The sequence below is a fragment of the Oppia nitens genome, unplaced genomic scaffold, assembly GCF_028296485.1.
Source record: "Oppia nitens isolate AA-2021 unplaced genomic scaffold, nextdenovo-longstitch-racon4-pilon3 scaffold26_pilon_pilon_pilon, whole genome shotgun sequence".
NCBI lineage: Eukaryota > Metazoa > Arthropoda > Arachnida > Sarcoptiformes > Oppiidae > Oppia > Oppia nitens.
Window position 1 is genome coordinate 1 of NW_026533206.1, and position 22,783 is coordinate 22,783.

The window sequence follows — 22,783 nt, forward strand, 5'->3', positions numbered from 1 at the left end:
AATTCAATTATAACAACTAATACAATAATTTTATATTATTGAAAATAATATATATTTTAAAATTGAATATTATTTCAATGAAAAAGCATTTAATTTAGTTTTAAAAAATTAATTTGAATTAGTTAGCAATAAATTGAATTAACTCTGATTTTTATATTATTAATTTAATGATATATATAAATTATATATTATATATTTTTTAAAATCATAGAATTCATACAATTATTTTCATTATATAATGCTATAATTTAAATTACAAATATAATAGTTAAAACTAATAATAATTATTTTTAAAATTCAACTAAATAATAATAATGATTAAATCAAAAAAAACTTATTAGTATTAGTAATAGTTATTAGTAATTGTAGTCAAATAAACATAATAGTAAAGTCACTGATTAATAAAATATTAAATTATTTATATACAGTAAAAAAATATTAATTAAGTAAAAAATAATTTTTTTAAAATTATAATTAAAACTAAATTAAATAAATTTATTAAATTATAAGTTTTTAAATATGAAATTAATAAAAACTAGATAATAGTCGCCAATTTAAATATGTTTACAGTATATATATAATATAAATTAGGATATTTTTTAATATTTAAGAAAAAATAAATATATAAATATTAATTAATTAATTTATAATATAATTTGTATTAATTATTGAGAAAAATTTATAATTAAAAACTAAATTAAATAAATTTATTAAATTATAAGTTTTTAAATATGAAATTAATAAAAACTAGATAATAGTCGCCAATTTAAATATGTTTACAGTATATATATAATATAAATTAGGATATTTTTTAATATTTAAGAAAAAATAAATATATAAATATTAATTAATTTATAATATAATTTGTATTAATTATTGAGAAAAATTTATAATTAAAAACTAATAAATCAAACAATACCGGCATCACTGGCCAGTGTATAAAAAATTGACAATTTGTTTGCCAGCAAACTGTCGGGTTCGGCAAACTCGGCTACCCGTCCGCTGTCGAGGACTAACACCCGATCGGAGTCCATAATTGTATTGATTCGGTGGGCAATCGTTAGGACAGTCGACGAACTAAACTCTTGACGTATGGTTTGCTGTATGAGTGCATCGGTTTCGATGTCGACAGTAGCCGTGGCCTCATCGAGGATAAGGATATGAGTGTTACGTAACAGAGCCCGTGCCAGACATATGAGCTGTCGTTGACCAACACTCATGTTATCACCCGATTCGGCGACCGACCAGTCGAGTCCCCGATCATTGGCGGCAACAAATTCTTTGAGATGCGACTGATCTAACACTGTCCACAAGTGATCGTCGGAAAACTGGCCAAACGGATCCAAATTGAAGCGAATTGTACCCGAAAATAGTATGGGTTCTTGAGGTATAATTGTTAGCCGAGAGCGCAACTCGTGTAGACCTAACCGTCCGATATCTATGCCATCAATGACTATCCGACCCATTGCTGGTTCAATGAGCCTAAACAGAGCCAAAGTTAGCGATGACTTTCCAGCACCGGTTCGGCCAACAATACCTATCTGTTATTTAAAAAATAATAATATTAAATAAGTGATTTAGAATTATTGTAAATTAATTTTTAAAAAATAATTTAAAATCTAAAAATTATTAGCATTAATATTTTTATTTTACTTAAAATTAATTAAATGTTATGTTTATAGAAGATAACTATAATTTATTTTAGTTATACAGTAGGTATAGATTTATTTATAAGTTATATATAAAATATACTTCAAATAATAATAATACCTTTTCTCCCGGTTTAATATTGACATCAATATCATTGAGTATCAAATCCAATCCAATCCAATATCTGGTGGCATAACCCTCAAACCTAACGGATCCCCTGTCGGGCCAGTTATCGGCTAACGGGTAGTCATCATCACATCGATGCCAATCGGATTCACTTTCCAATCGACAGTATTCGTCAATACGTTCGACTGAAACCATATTGTTTTCCAACTGTGAAAACGATTTGATAAACTGGTCTAAAATTAGTGTCAACGACAGTGCATAGGATAGGGATAGTCCTATATCGCTGCCGGTTAGACTGCCTTTCCCCAGTACGGCAAACAGTGCGGCAAAAAATAACAGACAATTGCTGAGTGATGTCAACCAAATCTGTAGACAACTGTTTGCTACAACATTAGGATAGAGACACATCTGATTGATGTCTACTCGTCTATCGGATTCCCGTACAAACCGATCGATACACTTGTAGGCCTAATGCTGGACAAACCGGCCAATGTTTGACCAAAATGTGAATATATTGGCGATCGTGTAGTCGACTCTAAACTATGAGTTTATTTTATATTGTATTTTATTATTATTATTATTAAAACAGACTTAAATGCTTACCGTTTTAGTTGTCGTGAAGTTTTAATATAAATAAACTAAAACAAAATAACAAAACAAAAATAATTAATAATAAATATATAAATATAGTTTAAATAATCTAACCTGGACTACATAGTAAATAACAGCTACCAGTGCCAGTGGTGCCAAAAACAATGGTGTCTTTATAGATATCGTTACTATTATACCAATCAATTGTAAAAAGGCATCTATTGTTATACTTTTTGTTGTTGTTTTTTTTGTTAGTTAAACAATAATAATATTAATAATAAAGTAATATTAAAAAAGTTTATATTTATATTTATTATATTTATATTTAAATTAGATATAAATATAATAATATAATATACTGTATATATATATATAATTAATTAATTAATTATTAAATCAATTAAATACTTGATAGTAAACAGTAGCGATCGATCCATAACATCGGTGTCGTTACCAAATCGGTTCATCAGTCGGCCGATTGGTGTCCTATCGAAGTAATTCATCGGTGAATGCATTACACTCGACAACAGTTGCCGGTGTAGACGAGTGGAGGCCCGACGTATACCGTAGACAATAAACAAACGGCTGGTCAATGTTGTAACAATAGTAGCGCCGACAAAGATACTAAAAATGGCCAAATAATAGTAGTAGTCGTTAGTAGTAGTAGTAGTAGTATTAGCCGATGATTGTTGGCTACTACTGGTATTGATGTCAATATTGTTGCTAAATATTGATAACCAAAACGATGAACCAAACAGTAGGCCATTGTATGTGATTATTGACAATAGGAAACCCAGTGAACAGTACGGACCTAAATGTTTGGCATATTTCATGTAAAGCTAAGATAACAAAAAAATTAATGAAAAATAATTATTGTAAAATTATATTAATTAATTAAATAAAGTTTGTGAGTGTGTATGTGTGTGGGCGGGTGGGTATTATTATTGGTAATACCTACACTAAATTTGACCTGGCCAATTTCTACCGTTTCCTCATTAGTCAATGTTTTTTGAATGTTGTTGTTGTCGTTAATGGGTTTTACAATAGTATAAATATTATTACTATTAATATTATTAATATTATTATTATCATCGCAATCATCATTAAAATAATCGATACTAATATTATCTGTATTTTTATCAATAGTATTATCAGATAAATATTGTTGAATTAATTCGGAAAAATAACAATCATTTTCCAATAGATTATCATAAGTACCGACACTTGTAATTATGCCGTCTTTTATGACAACAATTAGGTCGACATCGGGTAATACAAACAATTGATTTGTTACTAATAAACGGGTTTTATTGTTGAGAATACCGGTTCTCGAGTCGAGTACTTTTCTGACAATTGTTTTGGCCACATGACTGTCCACTGAATTAAAAATATATATGTTTTTAGTTGTTTGTTGGTATAGTAAATAAAATTATTATTATTATATTATAACTAAATACCAGCAGAAAGTGGATCGTCGAGTAAGTATAGATCGGCACCGGAATAGACAGCTCGGGCTAAACTGACTCTTTGTTTTTGACCGCCACTCAGATTAACACCCTTTTCGCCGATCACTGTCTGATCGCCGTCTGGCAGCTGTAGTAAGTCCTCTATGAGTGCACACATGTCGAGCACCTGATCATACAGTTCCCTGTTCATGGGTTTACCAAACAATATATTCTCTTTGATCGTACAGTTCAATATCCAGGCCTGTTGTGGTACATAAGCTATACTAATACCAGACCTAATGTTGACTCTACCCTTACCGTCACTTATCAGATTCATATCGCCAAACAGGGCCGACATCAATGAACTCTTACCGGACCCGACACTGCCTACTATTGCCACAAACTGTCCATCAATTACTTTGAGATTAATATTATGTAAAATCGGTTTATTATTATTATTATCACTATTAATACTATTTATATCTGATTCCCAATTAAACGATGCATTTTCAACATTAATCAAACAATTATTATTTGATATATTGTTTTCAATATAATTCAAGTGTTCATCACTATTGAGAAACTGTTCAATACGTTTGAATGATACGTATATCTGAAATTAATTATTAAATAGTATAAAAAAAATAAATATATAAATTAAATTAATTATAAATTATAATATAAAATAATTTGACTTTTATCTATGATGTACTAACTATTATTATTATTATTAAACATATTTACAGATTTTTAACAATTAAAAAAAATAATTAATTAAGTGCTTTAAGTTATTTATTATGCTTTTTATACAAATTTTATAGTTTGTATAGTTACCAATGTAATTGCATTAAACGTTATTGGCAATGTAAACATTATCTGCCTGACCAAATTAAACAATGCCAGCGATACAAATATTTTTGATGCATTTATTTGGTGCAGTTGGTCACCCTGATTGATGGCCACATACGTACAATAGGTTATCAATTGGAAAATTAATGGACTGGTAAAACTTAATACAATATAAACGGTAATCGATTGGCCAAATCTAACAAATTTGTCCAACTCTTTGGTCCTAATTTTTTCAACTAAACCCATAAACGCCTCCTCCCAGGCATACAACTGAGTATTTTAATTATTAATAAAAAAAATTTAAATTATAAAATATTTTTATTAAATTAAATACTTTTAAAATTTTAATTCCGTTAAGTATTTCGTTCATCAAGTTTTGACGTTTGTCTTTGATTGACATCAATTGGTTAGTCAATAGTACAGTATATAAACCGACTAAAACATTGATGATAAGCGATACCAACATATAGGATAGGCCGACAAATGTGGCCACACCTAATTGTAGGTATAACAGATAGACGGCTATTATGAGTTGAATAGGATTTGATAGTATTGTAATCAGATTTACGGTTTCATCTTAATTTATAAAAGAGATAATTGAAATAATTGATAAAAAATATGAAAAAATATGAAAAAATATGAAAAAATATGAAAAAATATGAAAAAAATATGAAAAAAATAATTGAAAATATGAAAAACTAATTAACCGCTAATTCGTTGGCAATCAATGGCCATAATGTTGACTATTTCACCGGTAGGTGTGCGCCGTTTGGCACTATTACTCAGCACTAGTGACTTGCGATAGACGGCTGATGTTAGACACGATTTAATACGTAAACCTTTATATAATTCAATCAAATAAAGAAATATCAAATTTTAATCACATAATTAATTAATTATTTATATATATATTTTATGTAAATCATTAATTACATGTTGAACCGATATACTCGCTAAACATTGCCTGAACAATGGCAGCGATAACATTGATGGCCAACAATAGTATAGTATAGACATAGCCGTGCCATTGGGGAGCACCGGGATCTTCAATAAACTTAATCATTAAACTATTTTTAAAAATAAATAATTATTTACAAAAAAAATATAAAAAAATAAAACTAATATATAATATATTAAGTTATATTAACTTTAATATGCATTTAAACAATATTTAAAAGTTTATAAATAATAATACCAAAAAAATTTATAAAACAAAACAATTTACAATTTATAATTAAATAAACATGGACATACTGTAGTATAATAGGCGATACCATTTGCAAACAATATGATAGTATACAAAACAATAGTGACCAAATAATTTTTGGCAAATATAGTTTAGTAATAATGATAAACAAATTTCTAGTATTACCATGTTTAATTTTATTAGTATTATTATTTTTATAATTATATATAGTGTTAGTATTTATAATATGTTTAGCCGATTTTGATGATGATGTTAATGGTGACCATTGTTTCAAAAAACGATTATAATTATAGAGAGTACTGTCCTCCCGGCGCAGTGCCCATAGATCGTCAAATACTAGTGACTTGTTTAGCCAACCTTTCAATAGTAGCCGATTTACCCACTGATAGGTTATACGCGATGCATAGGATGCGCCCGATTTGGGACAAACAGTATGTTTAGTCCATAAGTCGGAGTCAGTATCGGTATAAAAGTTGTTGCAATTTTCTAGTGGCAATTGATCGGCAAATGTACAGTAGATTAATAGACAGACAGTTAGTACAAAATTTATACAATAGAGTATGAATTCATAATTTTCTAGCATATTATGAGTGGCATATGTAGCCAGTGATAGACCACTTAAAATAGTATCCAATAATAGGTATAACCAAATCCAACCACTGGTCGTAATACCTGATAATTGGTGAATGAAAAACACAAAACAAAGCTCTAGTCTTGTAATGGTTTGAATGGCAACGGCTATAATGTATGCCGTACTGGGACTGTCCGACCATTGATATTTGCGGCACAAACTCAATGCTAACATTGATATTAGGATACCAGTGCTGGCAATGGCCACAAACAATCTACTGGTGTTATATAAGTTCCATTTGATTACATTTTTATTGCTATCCATACGTATACTACTATTATATTTGTATAACATGTACGGTATGTATAACCACACGAACAGACTGGGTATCCATACGAACCATGTATTCAGCATACATGAGCTCAATGATGGTCTGGTAGTAAACCATACAATTTGTTTATCCTATTAGTTAAACATTAAACATAATTAAAGCATTAATTAGTTTTATTTGACTAATTTATTATTAATTATAATTATTGTATTAAATACTTACCAATAGTTTATCATTACATATACTTTCAAACATTATAATTTCGGAAACTAAATTTTTGTTAAATAAATATTGTTATTATTATTATTATTTTTTAAAAAATAATACATTTCAATTTAATCTTAACATTTAATACAATAATATATATATATATATATTTTTAATTAAATTTTATTACAATGAGACAACATATTTGCAAAAAAAACATTATTATTAATGACATTGAATGCTAAATAAATTGAATTTTTTTATCAATATATTAATATAATATTAATTAATTAACAATATAGTATTGTTAATATTTAAATGTTATTTCCTTAATATTTTTAAAACAAAAAATTATTTATATTATTAAAAAACAAAATATTAAATAAATAATATAACAGTACTGTATCTACAGTATATAATAAAAAAAAAATATTAATAATTATAATTATTTGCCGCACTGTTTGCCGTACTGGGGAAAGGCAGTCTAACCGGTGGTGATTTAGGATTATTATTATTATATATTTATTTATATTAAAACTCAATTAGTATTTATATTTTTTGTTTAATACTAAACTTTACATTAATCAAAAATAAAAAAAATTGATCTCAGGGGGTAAGGTGGCCTTACCCCTCTCAACCCCTCCCTATCGAAACACTGATATAAATTTATAACATACAAATATATAATAAATATTTAATTGTGTATTATCTAAAAAATACTATTAAATTGTTTATTATTATTATAATTATCAATATTTTGTTATTATTTTTTAGATTAATAAATTTATGATAATGAAATGTAATAAAATTGTATATATTTTATAATACAGTATTAAAAGTACTATTACTAATTGATTTGGTTTATTTTTTTATTTATTTGTTTATTTATTTTATTTTTAATTTATTTTTTTCTACTAATCATATAAACATATAATTAAAAAAAATATATTTTATTAATTAATTTTTTATTATTAATAATAATATTTATATAAATATTATAAATTAGAATTAATTGATTCATTCATTATTTATTTAGATAATTATTAAATTTATTTATTTAATTTTTAATATTATTTTTAGATACACACATTAGTTATAAACATTTTAATCAAATATGATTATTATTATAGTTAATTGATAATAAAAATTATAAATATATATTTTATAGATAATACTAATTAATCAATAAATGCTTAACAATTAATTTTATTGTTAAACTTTTAATTATAAATTATAGTTTATTTAAATTATGTGTTTTTTTTGTTTTTGAAATAATCATAAATAACAGATATATAGATAGATTAAAAATTAATTAGTTTTTTTAAAAAAACTAAAATCTAATCGCAAATTTAAAAATTTCGTACTTAAACAACACCAATGTTGATAATAAATTTTTATAATTTAAAACTAGTTTATTTTTAAAAAAAAACAAATTTTCAATTATTGTAATTTATTATTGAATTATTAAAAAAATAATGTTTGAAAATATATGCAGTGATAAGTTATTCGTAAGTATAAACTAAAAAATAATAATTTTAAAAATAGCTATAAAGTGAAAAAAATTATCATAAATTTTTATAAATTTATGATAATTTAATATACAATTAGGATAAACAAATTGTATGGTTTACTACAAGACCAACACTGAGCTCATGTATGCTCAACACATGGTTCGTATGGATTCCCTGTCTGTTCATGTGGTTATACATACCGAACCTGTTATACAAATACATCATTGGCCGCACAGGTGTTAATAAAAATGTTATCAAATGGAACTTATATAACATTAGTAGACTGTTTGTGGCCATTGTCAGCACTGGTATCCTAATAGCAATGTTAGCATTGAGTTTGTGTCGCAAATATCAATGGTCGGACAGTCCCAGTACGGCATACATTATAGCCGTTGCCATACAAACAATCACAAGACTAGCGCTTTGTTTTGTGTTTTTCGTTCACCGATTGTCCGGTATTACGACCAATGGTTGGATTTGGTTATACCTATTATTGGACACTATTTTAAGTGGTCTATCATTGGCTACATATGCTACACAAGATATACTATATAACTATGAATTTATACTCTATTGTATAAAGTTTGCGCTAACTGTTTGTCTGTTAATCTACTGTACATTTTCCGATCAATTGCCACCAGAAAATAGCAACAATTATACCGACACTGACTCCGACTTATGGACCAAACATACTGTTTGTCCCAAATCGGGCGCATCCTATGCATCGCGTATAACATACCAATGGGTGAATAGATTACTAATAAAAGGTTGGCTAAACAAGTCATTAGTATTTGATGATCTATGGGCACTGCGCCGGGAGGACAGTAGTGGCTATAACTATAGGCGCTTTTTAAAACAATGGTCACCATTATCATCATCATTATCATCGGCTAAACATATAAACCTTAATAATAGTAGTAATGATAAAATTAAACATGGTAATAATAATAATAATAGAAATTTGTTTGCCATTATTACAAAACTATATTTGCCAAAAATTATTTGGTCACTATTGTTTAATATACTATCGTATTGTTTGCAAATGGGATCGCCAATTATTTTACTGTATGTCCCTATTTATATATTACTTTTATAAAAATAACTTTTAGATACTTATTAAAAAATAGTATTTAATTATTTATACATTCAATTTGTTTTATTTTTAAATTTTTTTCCAAGATTAATGATTCAGTTTATTGAAGATCCCGGTGCTCCTCAATGGCACGGCTATGTCTATACTATACTATTGTTGGCCATCAATGTTATCGCAGCCATTGTTCAGGCAATGTTTAGCGAGTATTTGGGATCTACATGTAAAATAATAATTCAAAAAATAATTAATAAACTTATTTTTAATTAATAAGTTTATAGTTTTTTTGGTTTTTAAAAAATTTTATTTATTTAAAGGTTTACGTATTAAATCGTGTCTAACATCAGCCGTCTATCGCAAGTCACTAGTGCTGAGCAATAGTGCCAAACGGCGCACACCTACCGGTGAAATAGTCAACATTATGGCCATTGATTGCCAACGAATTAGCGGTTAATTAACTTTAATTATATTCATATTTTTTTGAATTTTTTTTAAATATTAAAAATATTATATATTTATATATATATATATAGAACAAGCCGTCAATCTGCTAACAATACTATCAGATCCTATTCAATTGGTTATAGCCGTCTATGTTTTATATCTACAGTTAGGTGTGGCCACATTTGTCGGCCTATCCTATATGTTTGTATCGCTTATCATAAGTATTTTAGTCTCTTTATATACTGTATTATTGACTAAACAATTGATGTCAATCAAAGACAAACGTCAAAACTTGATGAACGAAATACTTAACGGAATTAAAGTTTTAAAAGTATTTTCATTTATTAATTTATTTTAATTGATTAAAATTTTTGATTAATTGTTATTTATTTTATTTTTTTTTTGAATCAAAATCAATACACTCAGTTGTATGCCTGGGAGGAGGCGTTTATGGGTTTAGTTGAAAAAATTAGGACCAAAGAGTTGGACAAATTTTTTACATTTGGCAAATCGTTTATAGTTTATGTTGTTTTAAGTTATACCAGTCCAGCAATTGTCCAATTGATAACCTATTGTACGTATGTGGCCATCAATCAGGGTGACCAACTGAACCAAATAAATGCATCAAAAATATTTGTATCGCTGGCACTATTTAATTTGATCAGGCAGATAATGTTTTCTTTGCCACAATCGCTTAATGCAATTACCTTGGTAACTATTAATATAATTAAAAATATATATATATATTATTTTATTATTACCTATAATTTATTTATATCATATTACTATAATATTAATATTAATTGGTTTCAAAATATAAAAATTCAATTATTATTATTTGATTATTATAATGAATTAATATTTATGTAATGATTTTTTTTATTAATAGTAATATTAATATTAACTAAAATTTCAGATTTACGTATATTTTGTATTATATATTAGTTAATTAGTTAATAGTCTAATTATTTTATATTGTTTTTTAAATTATTTGAATATTCATGTCTATTTAATGTTAATTATTTTTTTTCTAATAATACAATTAATAATTATTTCAGATTTACGTATCATTCAAACGTATTGAAAGGTTTCTCAATAGTGATGAACACTTGGATTATATTGAAAACAATATATCAAACAATTATATTATTAATGTTGAAAATGCATCGTTTAATTGGGAATCAGATACCAATAGTATTAGTAGTAGTAGTGATAATACTAATAATAGTCAACCGATTTTACATAATATTAATCTCAATATAATTGATGGCCAGTTTGTGGCAATAGTAGGCAGTGTCGGGTCCGGCAAAAGTTCACTGATGTCTGCTTTGTTTGGCGATATGGATCTGATTGGCAGTAATGGCAAAGTCAATGTTAGACCAGATATTAGTGTAGCCTATGTTCCACAACAGGCCTGGATATTGAACGATACAGTCAAAGAAAATATAGTGTTTGGTAAACCCATGGATCGAGTACTGTATGATCAGGTGCTCGAAACGTGTGCACTCAGGCATGATTTACACCAACTAGCCGACGGCGATCAGACAGTGATCGGCGAAAAGGGTGTTAATCTGAGTGGCGGTCAAAAACAAAGAGTCAGTTTAGCCCGAGCTGTCTATTCCGGTGCCGATCTATACCTACTCGACGATCCACTGTCTGCCGGTATTTTGCTATATAATTATAATTATATTTTTTTTATAATGTGTTACTAAACAAAATAAATTTTTTTAATTTAGTGGACAGTCATGTGGGCAAACATATCGTCAGTAAAGTACTCGACTCGAGAACCGGTATTCTAAGCAATAAAACCCGTTTATTAGTAACAAATCAATTGTTTGTATTACCCGATGTCGACCTAATTGTTGTCATAAAAGACGGCATAATTACAAGTGTCGGTACTTATGATAATCTATTGGAAAATGATTGTTATTTTTCCGAATTAATACAACAATATTTAGCTGAAAGTAATAGTAGTGATGAAAATTTAAATAATTATAATAATATAGCTAATGCTAATTATTATAATAACTGTAACGATAATAATACTAATTGTAATACAATTGATACTATTGTAAAACTTATTAACAACAACAACAACAATTCAAAAACATTGACTAATGAGGAAACGGTAGAAATTGGCCAGGTCAAATTTAGTGTATGTACTCATAATAATTTATATAATGTTTCACTGTATAAATATATATATATACTGTATATTGAATATAATCGGTCGCACTCATAAGATCTAAACTCATTTGATCTAAACTTATTTGACCCAACTCATTTGACCCAAACTCATTTGACCCAAATCACTTGACCCAAACTTATTTGACCCAACTCATTTGATCCAAACTTACTTGACCCAACTCATTTGATCCAAACTTACTTGACCCAACTCATTTGATCCAAACTTATTTGACCCAAATCACTTGACCCAAACTTATTTGACCCAAATCACTTGACCCAAATCATTTGACACAAATCATTTGACCCAACTCATTTGACCCAAATCACTTGATCTAAATCATTTAACCCAAACTTATTTGACCCAAATATTTATTATTTTATTTTTTCAAACTATAATTATATATAAATAATATAAAACTTAATAATTTTATTTAATTAACTATATAAATAATATAATAATCTATTTAATCTATAAAATAATTTAGAACTTAATAATATTAAGTTATTACATATTTATTTTAAAAAAAAATAAAAAAACAGAAATATTTCCAATTATTAAGTTTGTATTATTTATATATAATTATATAGTTTGAAAAATAAAATAATAAATATTTGGGTTAAATAAGTTTGGGTCAAATGATTTGGGTAAAGTGATTTGGGTCAAATGAGTTGGGTCAAATGAGTTGGGTCAAGTGATTTGGGTCAAATGAGTTTGGGTCAAATGAGTTGGGTCAAATAAGTTTAGATCAAATGAGTTGGGTCAAATAAGTTTGGGTCAAATGAGTTTAGATCTTATGAACTAGACCCGAATATAATTTATATATTAAATATATATATATATAATTAGAATATATATAACTATTAATATATATATTTATATAAATTTATTTAAAACTATTATACAATACTCTAATATATAATTTAATTTTTTTGATAGTAATTATAGAAAACATTGTATAATATACTATAAATTTGTAGTATATTTATTAATTAAAATTAGTAATAAAAACAATTATTATTTATTTTTGTTTTGTTTGGTATATATATATATATATCTTAGATATATATGAAATATGCCAAACATTTAGGTCCGTACTGTTCACTGGGTTTCCTATTTTCAATAATTGGATTCAATGGCCTACTGTTTGGTTCATCGTTTTGGTTATCAATATTTTGCAACAATATTGACATCAATACCAGTCATACACCATCGCCATCATCATCATCATCATCGGTTGGCACCGGCAGTATAACTACCGACAGCTACTATTATTTAAGTATTTTTAGTGCCTTTATTGTCGGCAATATTATTACAGTACTGGCCAGCCGTTTGTTTATGATCAACGGTATACGTCGGGCCTCCAAACGTCTATTCAGTCGACTGTTGTCGAGTGTAATGCATTCACCGATGAATTACTTCGATAGTCAGCCAATCGGCCGACTGATGAACCGATTTGGTAACGACACCGATGTATTGGATCGATCGCTAATGTTTTCTATCATGTATTTGATTAAATTAATTTAATTATATTATTAAATGTTATAGTTTATACTTATACAGTATATATACTGTATATAGACTGTATATCAAAAAGAAATATCTATAAAAAATTATTATTATTTTTATTATTATTTTCAAACATTCAAAAAAAAGTATAACAACAGATGTCTTAATACATTTGATTGGTATAATTGTAACGATATCTATAAAGACACCATTGTTTTTGGCACCACTGGCACTGGTAGCTATTATCTACTATATAGTTCAGGTTAGATATTATTTTTATTAGAGATTATTGTATATTTATATTAATAGTAATTACTGAAATTATTAATACAACTAAATAGTGTAATATAAAAAAAATTAGTTATATCCATTGATTACTAATTATATATATATATATAGATATATACATTATATGCATTTTTATTATTAATAATAATACTAATAATATATTTATATATTTGTAGTTTATTTATATTAAAACTTCACGACAACTAAAACGGTAATATATTTACTAACAAACAAACAAAATACATTATAATTAATTACTTATTTTATTTAAATAAACAAAATATTATTAGTTTAGAATCGACTACACGATCGCCGATATATTCACATTTCGGTCAAACACTGGCCGGTGTGTCCAGCATTAGGGCCTACGGCTGTACCGATCGGTTTGTACGGGAATCCGATAGACTAGTAGACATCAATCAGATGTGTCTCTATCCTAATGTTGTGTCAAACAGTTGGCTACAGATTTGGTTGACATCACTCAGCAATTGTTTGCTATTTTTTGCCGCACTGTTTGCCGTACTGGGGAAAGGCAGTCTAACCGGCAGCGATATAGGACTATCCCTATCCTATGCAATGTCGTTAACATTAATGTTAGATTATTTTATCAAATCGTTTGCACAGTTGGAAAATAATATGGTTTCAGTCGAACGTATTGACGAATACTGTCGATTGGAAAGTGAATCCGATTGGCATCGATGTGATGATGACTACCCGTTAGCCGATAACTGGCCCGACAGGGGATCAGTTAGGTTTGAGAGTTATGCCACTAGATATGGGGTTGGATTAGATTTGGTACTCAATGATATTGATGTGGATATTAAACCGGGCGAAAAGGTATTATTATTACTGTATTATTTTTTTAAAGTATATATTATAAATTACAAATATAAACCTACAATTACCGTTTAATAAAAAAATGTATAGTATTAATATATATATAAATTAATGAAAAAATATATTAATACTAATAAAATATAAAAAATAGGCAATTATAATAATGATTTTTATAACTTAATTATTTTATAATAATTTTTATTAATAAAGAATTACTTATTAATAATAATTTTTGTATAATAGATAGGTATTGTTGGCCGAACCGGTGCTGGAAAGTCATCGCTAACTTTAGCCTTGTTTAGGCTCATTGAACCAGCAATGGGTCAGATAGTTATTGACGGTATAGATATCGGACGGTTAGGATTACACAAGTTGCGCTCTCGGCTAACAATTATACCTCAAGAACCCATACTATTTTCGGGTACAATTCGCTTCAATTTGGATCCGTTTGACCAGTTTTCCGACGATCACTTGTGGACAGTATTAGAACAGTCGCATCTCAAAGAGTTTGTTGCCGCCAGTGATCGGGGACTCGACTGGACGGTCGCCGAATCGGGCGATAACATGAGTGTTGGTCAACGACAGCTCATATGTCTGGCACGGGCTCTGTTACGTAACACTCGTATCCTTATCCTCGATGAGGCCACGGCTGCCGTCGACGTCGAAACCGATGCACTCATACAGCAAACCATACGTCAAGAGTTTAGGTCGTCGACTGTCTTAACGATTGCCCACCGAATCAACACAATTATGGACTCCGATCGGGTGTTAGTCCTCGACAACGGACGGGTAGCCGAGTTTGCCGAACCCAACAGTTTATTGGCAAACAAATTGTCAATTTTTTATACACTGGCCAGTGATGCCGGTATTGTTTGATAATTTTATAATAATCCTTTTTATATTATTTTATTGCTTACCGTTTTAATTGTCGTTAAGTTTTAATGAAAATAAACTAATTAATTAACAAAACGATAAAAATTATAAAATAAAAATTTTAAGAAAATATAACCTGAACTACATGTATATAGTAAATAACAGCTACCAGTGCCAGTGGTGCCAAAAACAATGGTGTCTTTGTAGATATTGTCATGAGAGAGAGAGAGAGAGAGAGAGAGAGAGAGAGAGAGAGAGAGAGAGAGAGAGAGAAAGAGAGAGAGAAAGATTATATATATATATAGTTATATAACATTTTTATTAACACCAGTGCGTGAACTGATATATTTGTATAACAGGTTCGGTATGTATAACCATATGAATATACAGGGAATCCATACGAACCAAGTGTTGAGCATACATGAGCTCAATGATGGTCTTGTTAGTAAACCATATAAATTTGTTTATCCTATATTTGTTTTAAATTATATAAATTACATTTATTATAATTATTGATTACTTTAATATAATTTTATAAAATTATTATTTAGTTTACTTACCAATAACTTTTCATTACATATATTTTCAAACATTATTTTTAAATAATTCAATAATAGCAACAACAATAATACAAGTTTGTTAAATTAGATTTATAATTGAAATATAACTTTTTTTTTAATAAATTATTTTTATTATTTATTTTATTTAAACTTTAGGATATTATTTTAGCTAATTTATAAATTATTTTTTTCAAAATAAAAAAAACCGTTTATATAATATTGACTAATACTAGACTAGAATTTAAATATATATATATATATAAAACTTTTATTTTATTTTAAATATTTCAATAATATTATTATTTTTATTAAATTATTAGTAGAAAAATATAATTTGCTAATTTAAATAATCTAAAATTACATATTATTTTACTTTAAAATTTTATATATTAAAAATTATTATCTTTATTAAGTAAATTTAACTTCTATTAATAATTTAGAAAATTATAATTAAGTACTAATACTAAATCAAACAATACCGGCATCATTGGCCAGTGTATAGAAAATTGACAATTTATTTGCCAATAAACTGTTGGGTTCGCCAAACTCGGCTACCCGTCCGTTGTCGAGGACTAACACCCGATCGGAGTCCATAATTGTATTGATTCGGTGGGCAATCGTTAGGACAGTCGACGATCTAAACTCTTGACGTATGGTTTGCTGTATGAGTGCATCGGTTTCTACGTCGACGGCAGCCGTGGCCTCATCGAGGATAAGGACACGAGTATTACGTAACAAAGCCCGTGCCAGACATATGAGCTGTCGTTGACCAACACTCATGTTATCACCCGATTCGGCGACCGACCAGTCGAGTCCCCGATCACTGGCGGCAACAAACTCTTTGAGATGCGACTGATCTAACACTGTCCACAAGTGATCGTCGGAAAACTGGCCAAACGGATCCAAATTGAAGCGAATTGTACCCGAAAATAGTATGGGTTCTTGAGGTATAATTGTTAGCCGAGAGCGCAACTCGTGTAGTCCTAACCGTCCGATATCTATACCGTCAATAACTATCCGACCCATAGCTGGCTCAATAAGCCTTAACAGAGCCAAAGTTAGCGATGACTTTCCAGCACCGGTTCGGCCAACAATACCTATCTATTATACAAAAATTATTATTAATAAGTAATTTTTTTTATTAAAAATTATTATAAAATAATTAAGTTATAAATATTATTATCATAATTTTTACATTTTATTAGTAAGTGATTTTTTTTTTATATTATTAATATTAGTAATAATATATTTTTTCTTTAATTTATTTATATATTATACAATTATTTTATTAAGTATAGGTAGCTATAGATTTATATTTGTAATTTATAATATATTCAATAAAATAATAATACAGTAATAATAAAAATAGTAATATAATAACTAACACAAAACATTATTATAAATTATAATAATAATAATACCTTTTCGCCCGCTTTAATATCCACATCAATATCATTGAGTACCAAATCTAATCCAACCCCATATCTAGTGGCATAACTCTCAAACCTAACGGCTCCCCTATCGGGCCAGTTATCGGCTAACGGGTAGTCATCCACACATCGATGCCAATCGGATTCACTTTCCAATCGACAGTATTCGTCAATACGTTCGACTGAAACCATATTGTTTTCCAACTGTGCAAACGTTTTGATAAACAAGTCTAACGTTACAGTTAACGCCAATGCATAGGATAGGGATAGTCCTATATCGCTGCCGGTTAGACTGCCTTTCCCCAGTACGGCAAACAGTGCGGCAAAAAATAGCAAACAATTGCTGAGTGATGTCAACCAAATCTGTAGCCAACTGTTTGCCACAACATTAGGATAGAGACACATCTGATTGCTGTCCACTAGTCTTTCGGATTCCCGTACAAATCGATCGGTACAGCCGTAGGCCCTAATGCTGGACACACCGGCCAGTGTTTGACCGAAATGTGAATATATCGGCGATCGTGTAGTCGATTCTAAACTAATAATATTTTGTTTATTCAAAAATAAATAAATAATTAATTATAATATATTTTGTTTGTTTGTTAGTAAATATAATACCGTTTTAGTTGTCGTGAAGTTTTAATGTAAATAAACTACAAATATATAATTATTAATTAATTGATATAACTAATGTATGCAACTAAATTTATCTTAAAAAAAATAAAATAATTGCATTCAATTTTATCTATGTTATTTTTTTTGACATTTTTTAAATATTATACTATTAGTTTGATCACTAATTTCAGTAATTAATATTAATCTACAATAATCATGTTATAAAATAATATCTAACCTGAACTATATAGTAAATAACAGCTACCAGTGCCAGTGGTGCCAAAAACAATGGTGTCTTTATAGATATCGTTATTATTATACCAACTAATTGTAATAAGACATCTGATGTTATACTATTTGGTTGTATGAAAATAATAATAATAATAATAATTTTTTTTATAGATATTTCTATTCGATATACAATATATATATATACTGTATATAAGTATAAACTATAATATTTAATAATTAAATTAAATTAAATACATGATATTAAACATTAGCGATCGATCCAATACATCGGTGTCGTTACCAAATCGGTTCATCAGTCGGCCGATTGGTGTCCTATCGAAGTAATTCATCGGTGAATGCATTACACTCGACAACAGTTGCCGGTGTAGACGTTTGGAGGCCCGACGTATACCGTTGATAATAAACAAACGGCTGGCCAGTACTGTAATAATATTGCCGACTATAAAGGCACTAAAAATACCTAAATAATAGTAGCAGTAGTTGTCGGTAATTATACTGCCGGTGCCAACCGATGATGATGTATGGCTGGATATGCTGTCAATATTGTTGCTAAATATTGATAACCAAAACGATGAACCAATCTGTAGGGCATTGTATGTGATTATTGACAATAGGAAACCCAGTGAACAGTACGGACCTAAATGTTTGGCATATTTAATATATATCTGAAATATAATAAAATAAAAATTATATATATATATATATAATGTTAAATTGTATCAAATATATTAATTGAATCAGTCATACAAATTTTAGTAATAGTAATAAATTTATAGTATATATATATATTATAAAATGTTTTCTATAATTACTATCAAAAATAAATATATAAAATATTAGAGTAATGTATAATAGTTTTATAAAAATTTATTTATTTATAAATATATGTATATACTATATATATTCTATGTGTAATATTATAATTAATTTAGTTATATTTAATATATAAATTATATTCAATATACAGTATATATATATATATATATATATATATATATATATACAGTGAAACATTATATAAATTATTATGAGTACATACACTAAATTTGACCTGGCCAATTTCTACCGTTTCCTCATTAATCAATGTTTTTGAATTGTTGTTGTTGTTGTTAATGGGTTTTACAATAGTATCAATTGTATCAATTGTATTAAAATTATTACTATTTTTATCGATAACATTATTAGCATCACTACAGTTATTATAATAATAATCATTAGCTATATTATTATAATTATTTGAATTTTCATCATTACTACTACTACTTTCAGCTAAATATTGTTGAATTAATTCGGAAAAATAACAATCATTTTCCAATAGATTATCATAAGTACCGACACTTGTAATTATGCCGTCTTTTATGACAACAATTAGGTCGACATCGGGTAATACAAACAATTGATTTGTTACTAATAAACGGGTTTTATTGCTTAGAATACCGGTTCTCGAGTCGAGTACTTTACTGACAATGTGTTTGCCGACATGACTGTCCACTAAATTGAAAAAATAGGTTTTATTTTGTTTGTTTAGTAACACATTATAAAAAAATAATTATAATACAATAACAAAATACCGGCAGACAGTGGATCGTCGAGTAGGTATAGATCGGCACCGGAATAGACAGCTCGGGCTAAACTGACTCTTTGTTTTTGACCGCCACTCAGATTAACACCCTTTTCGCCGATCATTGTCTGATCGCCGTCGGCTAGTTGTTGTAGGTCATGCCTGAGTGCACACGTATCGAGCACCCGATCATACAGTTCCTGATCCATGGGTTTACCAAACAATATATTCTCTTTGACCGTACAGTTCAATATCCAGGCTTGTTGTGGAACATAGGCTACGCTGATATCTGGTCTAACATTGACTCTGCCATTACTGCCAATCAGATCCATATCGCCAAACAGGGCCGACATCAGTGAACTCTTACCGGACCCGACACTGCCTACTATTGCCACAAACTGGCCATCATTTATATTGAGATTAATATTATGTAAAATCGGTTGACTATTGTTAGTATTATCACTACTACTACTACTACTATTAGTATCGGATTCCCAATTAAACGATGCATTTTCAACATTAATAATACAATTGTTGGTTAAGTTGTCTTCAACATAATCCAAGTGTTCATCACTTTTGAGAAATTTTTCAATACGTTTGAATGATACGTAAATCTGAAATTTTAGTTACTATTAATATTATTATAATATTAAATTATTAATTGTATTTTTAAAAAAAATAAATAATTAACGTTAAATAGACATAAATATTCAAATAATATTTTTTTAAAAAACTGTATAAATTTTTTTAAATTAATATTAATAGTTACCAAGGTAATAGCATTAATCGATTGTGGTATTGTAAACATTATCTGCCTGATCAAATTAAATAATGCCAGCGATACAAATATTTTCGATGCATTTATTTGGTGCTGTTGGTCATCCTGGTTGATGGCCACATACGTACAATAGGTAATCAATTGGACAATTGTTGGACTGGTATGGCTTAATACAACATAAACGGTAACCGAGTGGCCAAATGTAACAAATTTGTCCAACTCTTTGGTCCTAATTTTTTCAACTAAACCCATAAACGCTTCCTCCCAGGCATACAACTGAGTGTAATGATTTTGATTCAAAAAAAAATAAATAATAATTAATCAAAAATTTTAATCAATTAAAAAAATTAATAAATTAAATACTTTTAAAACTTTAATTCCGTTAAGTATTTCGTTCATCAAGTTTTGACGTTTGTCTTTGATTGACATCAATTGTTTAGTCAATAATACAGTATATAAAGCGTTTAAAGCATTGATGATAAGCGATACCAACATATAGGATAGGCCGGCAAATGTGGCCACACCTAACTGTAGGTATAACAGATAGACGGCTATTACCAGTTGAATAGGATTGGATAGTAATGTAATCATATTGACGGCTTGTTCTATATATATATATATATATATATATATATATATATATATTTGATAAAAATGAATTAAAATATTTAGTTACTTTGAAAGAGAGAGAGAGAGAAATATATGTATATATATATTAAAATTAATTAACCGCTAATTCGTTGGCAATCAATGGCCATAATGTTGACTATTTCACCGGTAGGTGTGCGCCGTTTGGCACTATTGCTCAGCACTAGTGACTTGCGATAGACGGCTGATGTTAGACACGATTTAATACGTAAACCTTTAAACAATTATTTATAAATTTAAAAAAAAAACTATAAACTTATTAATTAAAAATAAGTGTATTATTTATGATTGAATTTTTATTTTACATGTAGATCCCAAATACTCGCTAAACATTGCCTGAACAATGGCAGCGATAACATTGATGGCCAACAATAGTATAGTATAGACATAGCCGTGCCATTGGGGAGCACCGGGATCTTCAATAAACTCAATCATTAAACTGTGGTAAATAATAATAGTAATGTAATTAGTTGCAAAAAATTATACACAACAAAAAACAATAAACAAAATTGAATATATTATTAAATTTAAATACTATTTTTGTTAATAACTAACTAAATATTATTTATATAAAAAATAGTAATATATAATTATATAAAATCTAGACTATTTAATAATATAAAATAATATAAACCTGGACATACTGTAAAATAATTGGCGATCCCATTTGCAAACAATACGATAGTATACAAAACAATAGTGACCAAATAATTTTTGGTAAATATAGTTTAGTAATAATGGCAAACAAATTTCTAGAATTATTATTATTACCATGTTTAATTTTATCATTACTACTATTATTAATGTTTATATGTTTAGACAATGATGATGATAATGGTGACCATAATTTTAAAAAGCGCCTATAGTTATAGTTAGTACTGTCCTCCCGGCGCAGTGCCCATAGATTATCAAACACTAATGACTTGTTTAGCCAACCTTTCAATAGTAGCCGATTTACCCACTGATAGGTTATTCGCGATGCATAGGATGCGCCCGATTTGGGACAAACAGTATGTTTGGTCCATAAGTCGGGATCAGTGTTTGTAGTATTGTTGCTATTTTCTGGTGGCAATTGATCTGCAAATGTACAGTAGATTAATAGACAAACAGTTAGCGCAAAGTTTATACAATAGAGTATGAATTCATAGTTGTATAGCATATCTTGTGTGGCATATGTAGCCACTGATAGACCATTTAAAATAGTATCCAGTAATAGGTATAACCA

At 28.1% G+C, this 22,783-nt stretch overlaps 3 protein-coding genes and 1 long non-coding RNA gene across 4 annotated transcripts; 1 reads left to right on the forward strand and 3 right to left on the reverse strand.

Annotated features, from left to right (window-relative positions):
* Positions 1 to 919: 919 nt before the first annotated feature.
* LOC128954265 (ATP-binding cassette sub-family C member 3-like) lies at positions 920 to 7,025 on the reverse strand (the record flags this gene model as incomplete). The annotated part of the gene is made up of 12 exons (XM_054299841.1): positions 6,993 to 7,025; positions 6,132 to 6,901; positions 5,595 to 5,728; positions 5,369 to 5,500; positions 4,996 to 5,237; positions 4,647 to 4,931; positions 3,825 to 4,254; positions 3,590 to 3,744; positions 2,776 to 3,206; positions 2,225 to 2,316; positions 1,771 to 2,159; positions 920 to 1,541 (listed from the first exon to the last, which is right to left on the reverse strand). Coding segments are annotated over exons 1-12 (3,715 nt in total), but the record flags the coding sequence as incomplete, so codon positions are not given.
* A 3,196-nt stretch (positions 7,026 to 10,221) lies between these two features.
* LOC128954297 (ATP-binding cassette sub-family C member 2-like) lies at positions 10,222 to 15,717 on the forward strand. Its single transcript, XM_054299876.1, has 8 exons — positions 10,222 to 10,353; positions 10,449 to 10,733; positions 11,267 to 11,684; positions 11,759 to 11,986; positions 13,298 to 13,680; positions 14,181 to 14,215; positions 14,295 to 14,841; positions 15,085 to 15,717. The coding sequence occupies exons 1-8, from the start codon at positions 10,222 to 10,224 to the stop codon at positions 15,715 to 15,717; spliced, it is 2,661 nt and encodes an 886-aa protein (XP_054155851.1).
* Positions 15,718 to 16,742: 1,025 nt separating this feature from the next.
* On the reverse strand, positions 16,743 to 21,162 carry LOC128954298 (ATP-binding cassette sub-family C member 3-like). Its single transcript, XM_054299877.1, has 8 exons — positions 20,902 to 21,162; positions 20,143 to 20,746; positions 19,835 to 20,062; positions 18,838 to 19,208; positions 18,558 to 18,614; positions 18,323 to 18,357; positions 17,696 to 18,242; positions 16,743 to 17,375 (listed from the first exon to the last, which is right to left on the reverse strand). Exons 1-8 carry the CDS (start codon positions 21,160 to 21,162, stop codon positions 16,743 to 16,745), a joined length of 2,736 nt encoding a protein of 911 aa, XP_054155852.1.
* Positions 21,163 to 21,455: 293 nt separating this feature from the next.
* LOC128954236 (uncharacterized) lies at positions 21,456 to 21,967 on the reverse strand. Its single transcript, XR_008484477.1, has 3 exons — positions 21,864 to 21,967; positions 21,641 to 21,772; positions 21,456 to 21,515 (listed from the first exon to the last, which is right to left on the reverse strand). It is a non-coding gene; the product is annotated as an uncharacterized LOC128954236 (long non-coding RNA).
* Positions 21,968 to 22,783: the final 816 nt, after the last annotated feature.

Excerpts from the sequence above, each read along its gene's own strand:
- LOC128954297 (XM_054299876.1), top strand. The coding sequence starts at position 10,222 with ATGTTTGTATCGCTTATCATAAGTATTTTAGTCTCTTTATATACTGTA. Across the intron at positions 11,685-11,758 it reads CGACGATCCACTGTCTGCCG|TGGACAGTCATGTGGGCAAA; the intron begins GTATTTTGCTAT and ends TTTTTAATTTAG. Across the intron at positions 13,681-14,180 it reads GATTTGGTAACGACACCGAT|TTTATTTATATTAAAACTTC; the intron begins GTATTGGATCGA and ends ATATATTTGTAG.
- LOC128954298 (XM_054299877.1), bottom strand. The coding sequence starts at position 21,162 with ATGGGTTTAGTTGAAAAAATTAGGACCAAAGAGTTGGACAAATTTGTT. Across the intron at positions 20,747-20,901 it reads CGATTAATGCTATTACCTTG|ATTTACGTATCATTCAAACG; the intron begins GTAACTATTAAT and ends CTAAAATTTCAG. Across the intron at positions 18,615-18,837 it reads GATTTGGTAACGACACCGAT|ACACCATTGTTTTTGGCACC; the intron begins GTATTGGATCGA and ends ATATCTATAAAG.